Consider the following 10,897-nt stretch of genomic DNA (forward strand, 5'->3'; position numbering starts at 1 on the left):
TAAAGCGCATTTAGCGCATCTAGGGTTAGTCTACCAATGGAATACAATAGATATTCAACAAATCTGCCAATCGGCATCACTTATAATCTTGTAAATTTGACACTCAAATGTCTTTTATTGCTGCTGGGAAAAGAATCTGCCGTACTCGTAGGCAATATCATAAAATTTGAAATAAATCGCGAGTAGGCAGCAGCAGCAGTGACTCATTTAGATCATGCAGTATACGGCGTTTTGTCAAGATTTTATCCCCTTGATGTCAGAGGGAACGCGTGTAGGAGTCGGCTGGGTCTGGTTCAAGTGTTAACTACAGCAAGCCATAAGCAGTCGTCAGCTTTAGATTAGTTGCTACGCACGTGTTTGCGTCCCACTCTGTCTCCTTATTGAGTGCTCCAAGTCACTGCAATGACAGGAATGGCACTGCAATGCTGCACGAGTGTCTGACTGTATGCCGTAGTGCATCGTACAGTAATTCTGGCAAAATAAGAGTAAGTACTAAGTACTTCTGGCTCTATAATTGTGATGCTCGTAGTGACTACGCCGTAGTCTCCTCCATTTGCATATGCGCAGTTGTGATTTCGGAATGGTTCTCTGTTAAAGATCGCACGTTATAAACTTTGCTTTCCTTATTAAATACACAATGAGTTTGTAAAGATGGTCTTTTTATGATATTCTGATATGATATGATATGATTTTAATATATATTTATGATATATTGTGGAAATTGCTCCCGCCAGACCATATCTTTGAAAATGTGTATTCTGTATTTGCTTGATTCCGTTATGGAATAATTTGTTTCTGCACATTATTTCCTCGTGATACTTCCAAAAGTGTCGTAGCACATAAATCTTAGCGGGTTAAGATGGTTCCTCCATCCTGACGCCAGAAAATACCAAATTTTAAGACTTATTCCTAATTAAGCAGTAAGTACGTACTACGTAGTACATACGAGTATTATATATCTACAAGTATCGGTCGCGCTAGCGCGCGACCAGTTGTGTTCGAGGTATGGAAGAATGAAAGAAATACAAAATGTACTTGGTAGTGACATCGTACAGCAATAAAAAAATTTTGAAAAATATTCCAAGTATAAAACCCCAGCGAGGCCAGCTACGAAATTATTTTAAACATGTGGAAATGCGGACAGTTTTCAAGCTTTCCGGTTACACGCGACCAGTTTCATAAAAACTGTGAAAGCTTCCGTAATTTTTCTTTTTGTTTGCTTTTTCACGGTTCTTTTTCACGTTTTTAATGTAACTTTATGTTGCCGAACTAAAGAACTGAAAACTTGAATTTTTTGGTACGACAGATAATGTTTAAACGGTAATGAAATGGATGGAGTGGGATCTTTTACACGACGCCCATAAAAAACCATTCAGCCGATATGTCAGCGCAGAATTAATGGAAAGTTGTGGGAAACAATTAACAGTTGCGGTTGCCCCAGGTGACCTCGCAGGCTGCATCGTTAGCTACTTACTAATAATTGTAAGATTTTCAGCCGTTCAGTCGAGCTATTCAGCATTAATCAAAATAAAATAAATACTGTACATATTAATTTTGTTAGATTTCAAGGTTAGTGAATACCCAAGCTACCGCCAGTATTATAGAGCAACGTACGTTAGTAAGTACCCAAGCTACCACCAGCTCGTATCACAGAGCCGCTACCGGAGGGAATACGGTAAACGGGCCACGGGCCGGCTTTTAGATATTTAGAAATTACATATAAATTAGACAATTTAGACCGTGAGCTAGATATTGAGGTACTCAGATTTCTAGATATTTTAAAATTTCGAAACTCTGGAGGCTCAAAAAATTAGAGGTAACGGCCCCCTGCGCGGGGCCGAGTCGAAATATTTAGAAATATTTAGAAATTCTGGAAATGTTAAAGCTTTGGAGCCGACTTTGGAAAAATTTATAGTTATTTTGAGGTATTCGAACAGATTTAGAAACATCTTAAAGGTTTCAAGAATTTTTTTAACAAATTATGTTCGATGGAATTGACAATTTTAAACAACTATAATTTAGGTTGCTAAGTTGCGAAACTTGTATATTTGCTCATTCGAGACGTTTCCAGAATTTACTGGAAATTTCTATGAACTTTAAACGCTAAGTACTGGAAGTTTGAAAGGTTTTTTGAAAACGTTCCGGAAACCAAAATTTTTTTTCCAAGCTGCAGGTAGGAAGCTTTGGAAGATGCTGGATTTTTTAAAACTATCAAAAGCCTCACACACGGAATCACGAATTAGGAGATATTTTCCAAAACTAACAACCCTTAAGTACTGAAAACCTTTAAGTACTAAAGCTTTAAAAATTTTTTTCAGACCTTCTCCTAAACTTAAGATTTTTTTAAAGATAAAGGTAGGAACGTTTTTGCGATGCTCTATTTTATAAAATTATCAACTTATTGAGCAAATCAATCTTGGTTTAGGAGATAATTTCCAAAAAATAAGGACGTAAGGATATATGAATCTATTGATATCTATATATCAATCCGAAAAGCGCAACTTCAGCTCTTCACTGCTTTAAAATGGTTCAAATAAGGACTGATGGCATATAAATCACATACAGAGTACGAGTAGTCAGTAAAAATAGTAGATTTTTAATGAACGCGATAATCATTATTCTTGTAATAATTTACTCAATACAGCAGCCAGGGATCCATTTGACATGATAATAAAATTAATATTATAGCAGTACTATAGCGATGTTGTACGTACCTTACAGCTTTACGTCACCTCTATTAAAGCAAAAATAATTTAATTCTAGTGGACTTCATAAAGGTAGTAACGCGTGTCCACCCGGGCCACCCGTACGCATGGCGCTATCGACTGTGAATGCTGTCACCTTTATGCAGTCTACTCCGACTCCACTGTAATGCCAGTCGTCATTTTCCCTACATCTAGCAGTACGATAGTGCAGTTTAGTGCTTGAGAATTAAGCTTATGAGAGTTCAAAGTGATCCAACCGATCAGACGCGGCGAACCGCATCGCGCGGTTGATTAGGACAATGGTTAACCCTCTAGTAATTCACATGTACATTCATTTTAATATAACGCTTGGCGTTAAAAATGTTTCAAAATTACATACACCGTAATTCCATACCCAATCATGGAAAGGCGTTTACTTCAAATGTGTACCAGGCAGCCATGTTAACAATTTCAGAAATACACAGTTTCTTAGGTAATTATGGATTCCTCGTGGGGAGCGATGCCGCGGTATCGGTCGCTGTTAGTGGATGGCAACCAGATCAGCTACCAGAACACAGTCGCCGTCCGCAACGCAGACGCAACGTGGTGGCTGGGATATATTCAGGACATGGACGGCGATCACGCTCTCATCCACTTCGATTCCAGAAAGGTCACAGCGCGGTGGATACACACGGGAAAAATCTGGCCGCTGCCGTTCTATTATGAGGATAATGTGCATTCAGGTTGCGACAACGTTCCGGCGTACGTTGCACTGCGTGATGAAGAGGAGGGCCCGTGGCGTTTCCGACCTACCATCTTGTTGAAAAGGCTCAGCGGATGTGGAACTTGTGAAATATTTCACATCAGACCCTATTCGTCCCACGTCAGTGTGCAGGCAGCCGCCGCTCCGGCTGAACTGGTGGAAAGGGGTCAAGTTGCCGCTCAGTTGCCGCCCAGCGGTCCGCCGTTACTGAAACGCCGCAGTGACTGGACCTTCAAGAAATACCCGTTGGTGGAGCGCCGCGGTGGCTTGACCTACACCAAACACTTTATGCCATTTGCCGGGGCGCAGGGTCTCCTGCGCGATGCCTCCGATAAATTCCGCGTCATCAAGCACTTTCGCGACGCTTTTGATCACCTACAGGAACCGTCTGTTCTGTGGGATGACTGCCGCTTTCATCTGCGCATCGAACGGGATGGCTGCATGTTCATTATTATAAACCCTGACCCCAGCGCGGAAACAGCGCAGTTGGCGGCGACATTGTGGGCGCAAGTGCTGGATACACATCTGGCCAACCGGGTTAATCTACCGCCTATCGGGTGCGGACGATTTCGTGCAAGCGAAACGATTCCCTGCAAAGCCGGTGAGTGGACATTGGTATTGTAATTAATTCCTCGTCGAGTTTTGTTTTGATGGTACACCTGCAACAGCAAGACAAATTGGACGGTATATTTTAGTAAAAAAATAGTTATTTAAAAACTTTGAACATTTCAGCATTTATTTATCTTTGTGCAGATCGGGACAGTGATTTTAGCGATACACCAGCACGCATCCGTCAGCTGACGCCTGGGCTCTTGAGCGAAGTTTTGGCCCATCTCGATCTGTTCTCACAAACGAGGACCAAACGGTAAAAACGGTTCACGCATGCTCTTCATTTGGTTTAGAGTGTCTGTTTCTGCTGATTCAAAGTGTACAGAGGGTTATTCAGCCAAGTGTGGACACTTTTTGGAAAATTTCTCCTTAGCCGTCGCAGGCTCATTTTACTCTTTTAAAAATTTTGTCAGGTAGCCATAACATCCAATCATACTTTAAAATCAATCGAGTCACGATTTCTTCATCCTGTAGCTCAGGAAAAAATTAAGTTTGTCCCCCCCATGTTGGCAACAGTTGACCAGTTCAGCTATAGGAAATGGATTCCCTTCATTCAAAATTTATCTAAAATTTGGATTTTCGCCATAACACGTTGAAAACCTGTCGGGGGTTTCGAACAATCCTTTTTCTGAAGGAATTACTAGTATTTCTTGATTGGGAAGCTGCATCCTTGTTTGCTCAGCAGTGCTCCCGGGAGCACGTCTCGGGTTCTGGATGACTTCTTCTTCCCTGCCAGGCTTGATCCGTGTAGCGTCTTTCTCGACCAATGAACATTGTAAACGGTAGAGAAAGACTTTTCGCGCAGTAGAGTTCGCGCAATGGGTATGGCTCCTGCGGGTCTCTTCCTGTTTTCGCGTTTTTTCCAACCGTCCTACCGCAAGAACGCGCAAGAATATGAAATCGTGTTTGCTATAAAAAATATTCGGATCGTCGTTTTTCACAACTAAAACCGCTCAGATTGGAAAAACTGACGATCCTTTTAAGGCCAGGTGATCGAAAGCCAAATTTTGACTGGTCAAGGGTTAGTAGTCGGAGTCTTTTGGTTAACAGACAATATCGCAAGCATTTTACGCTGGATTTTCACCAAAATTTGCAAAAAGCATTCAGATTAGTTAGTCGTTGTATTGAGATGCTTATGGCATCATTTCTCTTAAAATGAAATTTCTAAGGAATTTTTTTTTTCGAAGTGTCCACACTTGGCTGAATAACCCTCTGTACTTGTACCGGTACGAACGGTACGACACTAATAATTGTTCTCGTTATTCTTAGCTTCATAATCCTAGCAACTTTCTGTTTCCTTGATCCTTCTACCCACAATTCTTTACTTCTCAGTTCTACTTGGCTGCATACGAACAAAGGTCCCAATTCAAACGCACCCGGACATTTGGGAGTGTGACAATTCGCCGCAATTAAATTCGACGCACGACTTTTCGCCGCGAAGAAATTTTGCCGCGGGACATTTTGACGCTGGGACAGTTCGGTTAGGGACACTTAGCATTGAGACATTTTGACTTTGCGACATTTTGACGCAAGACGTCTGGTCGCGGACACTTCGCCGCAAATTTTGCGGCGAAGTGTCCGCGACCAGACGTTTTGCGCCGGGCGCAAAAGCATTCGACACGCTTAATTTTTGCAGGTTTTCCGGTTTTCTTGGGAGGGTTTCTTAGGTCTTTTGGGCTTCTTAAGTTGTTCTAAGGCTATTCTAGGTTAGTCTTGAGTTATTCTTAGGCTATTCTTAGGTTATTCTTAGGTTTCTTAGGTTATTCGTAGATTATTCTTAGGTTTCTTAGGTTAATCTTAGGTTTCTTAGGTCATTTTTAGGTTTTTTTAGGTTTTTTTTAGGTTATTCTTAGGTCATTCTTAGGTTTCTTAGGTTATTCTTAGGTTTCTTAGGGTTTTCTTAGGTTTCTTAAGGTTTTCTTATGGTTCTTAGCCTTCGTAATTTAAAAGTTTTCCTGCTAAATTGGACTTTTCGTCAAAACAGCCCCGCGGCGAAATGTCTCGGCGTCGAAACGGCCAGACGATTAAATGTCTCGCGGCGTAATGTCCTGCCGGTTAAATGTCCGGCGCCGAAGCGTCGCAGGGCGAAATGACCTTGCGGCGAAATGTCTGCGGCCAAAAGTCCTGCGACGAGTTGTCGGCGGCGAAATGTCGCGGTGCCCAATTCAAATACTAGGAAAATGCACCGATTGGTTCATTGGCAGACCCTAGCGCAGCTTTTGCTTTTTCCGGTGGCTTGGCAGCGCGCCTCAGTTTTGGCTTGTTACATACATTTTTGCCTTTTTTGTTTGCTTAAAAAATAAGGTGTAGAACAAAATGGATTGCGTTTTTGAATCGCTTTAAATAGCAGGCTGGCTTTTATAGTATTTTTGAAATTTCTGAAATACGACACATAAAATAGTAACTACGGTAAATGGACGGAAGCCAAACAGCCACAGCTTTTGGCACACAACAAAAGCTAGCCAGGCCAAATTTTTCAAACGCATACATGCAAAACGGTTTTTATATCACTGTAATATTACGCATTTTTATCAGCAAAATGTTATAAGCGATATTAGAAATAACTTTTTGCGCGGGAAAGTCCGACAAATCCAGGCACACAAAATGACTACCCTGAAACGGCAAATATCGTTCTGATAGAAAAACGTTCGATTTGTACGTGTTTGCTTACTATTGTTGCAACCGGCACCGAACGACGTAGCCGTCAAAAAGAGTTTTATGCATTTTATGGTGCATTTTGTGCGCGTAAATACGGTCGTGTTACATTTGGGCACACGCAATCATTTCGGTTAACCTTCACGTCGACTGATGCTCATTTCAGCTAGCTCTCATTTCAGGGACTGCTCATTTGTATGACAAATTTTCTTGGCTTATCTTTTCTGGTGTTTTCTGATGTTTGTACGCTTGTCTACGCTTTATTTTTGCATAAACTGTTTTCGAAAAAGCTTAGGTCTCCGCCGAAAACTTCAGTCGAAATCAGCACAGCCTAAATGTAAGCGGCCAAATAGTAATTGGTAAGCGTTGGGGTGCCGAATTAAATAGCACGTACGTACCGTAATTACCGAATTCGAGGCACTCCCTCGATAAGGTCACCCCCTTAAAGAGCACCTGCATTTCTGCACCAGGGCGTTCGACCTACTTGCCGCCCAGTGCCACAAGTTCGATGATTACGGCATTCGCTACACGCTAGTACACTGCGCTGATTTCCGCAAATTCTGATATGCGGACATTGCGCTAGCCGTGGACATTGTCAGTTTCTCAGCACGGATTCAAATAAGGCACGCGTGCGGTAGTCCATGGTAGAGCCCTGCACGAGCAGCAAAACTGCTGCTCGGCTCACTCGTTTCAACTTTTTGAAACTTTCTGCTCGCTCAGCTCGCTCGCGCCCAAACCACCGCTCGCTCGGCTCGCTCGTTTTAGAATTTCCTATTGCTTCCGCTCGCTCAACTCGCTCGTAATTTTAGTTTTGCAAATCGGCTCGCTCGTGAGATCGGCAAAAATTTTAAGTATCAATTTTTTTGCACGAATAAGTAATATCAAAATTTTCGCACTCACAAAATACAGTAATTGTAATACGGTGTTCAGAGACTCCATACTGGTAGTCCATTTCTTAACAATTTCATTTTTTTCGCTAATACCTTTCTATAATTTTCAACTGGATGTGCTTTTCTTGATTTATGTAGCCTGAAGTAATTAAAATAGAATGTTTGAAAATTGAAATGTATCTGTTTTTACGAATCAGGTAACTGTTTAATAAAACCCGTCAAATACTGCTTTTGTTGGCTACGGAATACTATCAAGTACTTAGTCTCGAGTGCCAACAGATCAAAGAAAATGTTAGTAGAGTTTCAATAGTTAGTAATTCATTAACTTAACTTATCTCATTTTTGGTTTATAAACAGTTTCCCTTCGCGCGAAGCGCGAAGGTGACGGTGGTTTATGACCGTTTTCTGGTCCGTCAATGTAATTTTGTACTGCAAAAACTCCTTCAGTTCGCACAACGTCAGCCTGTAGGCTCGCGTCATTCTTGAATGGCCACGACCAATGCGCCTGTCCCAATGTTCCTGTTTAGTACATGTTCCAGTGTGGTTAGTTTAGAAAGGCGTTGAGTGTTTCATATTAGTTTTAGTTACCCCGAGCTGCGGATTCAATAGTTTTTTTAGTTACGCCACAAGAGCTATTGTGAGTCAATGGGGCTCTGTTTTCTTCATTATTGTAGCCGCCTAACGAATACGCACTACAGTCAAGTCCCACCGATGCCTGCTTTCTTTTTTCCTTCGCTCACATTAAGCTTTCCTATCCCAAACTTCTGCTAGCTCATCCATATGTAAATTATATCACATGACGTCATTTTTTACTTCCTTATATGACGCCGTCTTACTTCCTTATATGACGTTGTTCACTTCCTTGTATGACGTTATTTACTTCCTTGTATGACGTCAGTTCTTGCTTCCGTAACCGACAGACAGACAGACACTTTTTCATTTTGGCTGAATTAGAGGACCTTCGCTGCGCTCCGGTCGAATATTCAAACTGCCTTACATTACGACAAAGCAGTACATCAAGTGTCAAACTGAGGTCATTACTAGGCATCGCGTAGGAGAAATTCCTGTGCGTCACTTAATTGGCAGACGTAGTGTCCGGAAAGTTGCGGATATACCGATGTCAACCTGATATACAACTTTTCTAACTGGTTTATTGCAGCTTTGCCTGACCTCGTTTCTTTTCGACAGGGTGTGCGTCCTATGGGAGTTGCTGCTTAGCAGTCCGCGTATGGCGGATCACATCAGCATCAACATGGAAATCTGTTGGGAGCCGCAGGTGGACAGCAACAACTGCTACAAACTTGCAGCGCTGCTCAGCCGCTCAGTTAACGCTACCACGAAAAGCCTCACCTTACTCAACGCCTCTCCCCCTGCACACGGGTCGTTAATAAGCGATTTGTTAGACCTGATTCAGATCAAACTGCCTTGGATAGCCTTCAAAGGCCAGAGCATCGCCAAATCCTGGAGCCTGGGGGGACAGAACGAACATCGGCTGAAGCACGGGGCTTTTCGGGATTTACGGTTACATCAAGACAACTGCGAATCCATGGCTGTGTACAACTGGAAAGTAGCCGGGTTGTTTGGCCTGGCAACGTACGAAGTGTTTTACGCTCCCTTTTCCGTCGACTCCGATTATGGCGTTTGTCGGCTGCCGGCGTCCGAGCAGAACTTGATGAAACACCTCACACACGAGTCACACGAACTGGCCATCGATAAACTGCAGAGCACTATTCCGCGGCTGCTTCTCAAATGCCGCGAAAGCGAAATGGGCATGACCAGCCGCTTCATGTGCTCCGTCAACCAAAACTTTCCGCCGGTCACGGAGGACATGCTAGCAAAGGTGGAGGCTGTGTATGCGCGTTGGGTGCGCAGCCTGGTGTATCCGGACGAATGGCAGACCATTCGACAGTACCTTTTAGTGTACGGGGCTTGACTAATGTTGCATTGCTGCCATGGCATGTCAGCTTGAATTGCCCGCGCTGTTCAGAGTTTTGGTTACGTAACTTCTCTCGTGCGTTGTAGATTCAGCGGCTTTTATGCCGACGGCAGTCCGCGAATGTGGGAGAATGTGGACTTACGGCGGGTGGATGCGAGGACGCTGGGCAAACTGGCCATCTACGCAATCAACGAAGTATTCGCTGTGTGATGCACAGACGACCTTGCATCGCGCTGTGCTAATACTAATTTATCGACGTGTTGAAAACTATTCAGGGGAGGCGTAATTTCGAATACCACCTTCGCGAGCAATGATTTTCCGATTCTCGTTTAATTGATTTTTTAAGAATACTCGTACTTAAAGTTTCTTCATATGTATAAGGCTACCAGCAAACACTGAAGCATGTTGTTAAATTGTAGCAAAGTGCCAAAGGACATGCAAAGTGCCAAAGTCTGTGTAGCCAGTTTTCACCTGTACGTTTATTTCTCAATATGTACAAGGCGAGCTTCGCTCAAATATGATCGTATGAAGAATTAATTAACATTGTCCCAATTAACAATTGAATTTGTCCCAATTAACATGGGAAGGGACTGTGCACAATACACTCATAGCATTTCCACGCATAATCTCCAAACTTAAACGTTGAAACAGAAAACAAGTGGAGCGGCTCTCTCCCGTCCTTAAAAACAACTTCTTACCAGTCATAACAATGCCGGTCCCACACCCAGTGCCAAAAGTCTCACATGCAAAGGGGACAAAATTACAGCGATCAGTAAGCGACTTGTATTTTCCAATCTTCTCCCGGCAAGCCAGTTCGGGGGCGGCGCCAGCACACTTTGAGGTCGCGTCGATGTATGAATCCGCCATCGTGCAAGTGACGTTGGTAACGGCCGCAGACAGCCGTTAGTAACGGCTGTCTGCGGTACCACTTCCATCGCGTGGCTCCGTCCGGGCGTTTCCGTTTTCACGCAAAAAGCCAATAAGCTCCGGATATGACTCAATGCCGGCATTACATAGCGCTCGCAATATAATACTATCGTTAATGCCGTTATGGCGTTCCTTTCTCCCGATGCATTCCTTGCACGCTAGCCAATAGTATCCGTTTTCTGCAACCTCTTTACCACATCTCGTACACGAGAGCTGCTCTAGTTTTAACTTACTTGTTTCACAGCAAATGCTTTAGCAATTAAGTAGTCGTTGATTGCTTATTGAGCAGCCAAGCCCGTAAACGGGCACTCCCGGATATCCTTATTCACGAACGTCGAATATGCTAATCAAGTCACCACACTCCGTTTGGACACCAGTAACACGTACACTTCAGATGCAACACGTCACGAATTGTCGTAGCTTAAACGGGCTG

The 10,897-nt window shown here is 43.1% G+C and overlaps 1 protein-coding gene across 2 annotated transcripts; it reads left to right on the forward strand.

The window, feature by feature from the left end:
• The first annotated feature begins 450 nt into the window (after window positions 1-450).
• On the forward strand, window positions 451-10,065 carry LOC129601629 (uncharacterized). 2 transcript variants are annotated; one of them, XM_055500494.1, is made up of 5 exons: window positions 451-485; window positions 3,178-4,048; window positions 4,201-4,312; window positions 8,790-9,521; window positions 9,624-10,065. In XM_055500494.1, exons 2-5 carry the CDS (start codon window positions 3,184-3,186, stop codon window positions 9,745-9,747), a joined length of 1,833 nt encoding a protein of 610 aa, XP_055356469.1. In that variant the 5' UTR covers window positions 451-485; window positions 3,178-3,183; the 3' UTR covers window positions 9,748-10,065. The 2 variants fall into 2 exon arrangements, with proteins under 2 accessions (XP_055356469.1, XP_055356468.1); XM_055500493.1 differs by lacking the exon at window positions 451-485 and adding an exon at window positions 567-920.
• Window positions 10,066-10,897: the final 832 nt, after the last annotated feature.

Source organism: Paramacrobiotus metropolitanus, unplaced genomic scaffold, assembly GCF_019649055.1.
Source record: "Paramacrobiotus metropolitanus isolate TYO unplaced genomic scaffold, Prichtersi_v1.0 Parri_scaffold0000258, whole genome shotgun sequence".
Lineage (NCBI taxonomy): Eukaryota > Metazoa > Tardigrada > Eutardigrada > Parachela > Macrobiotidae > Paramacrobiotus > Paramacrobiotus metropolitanus.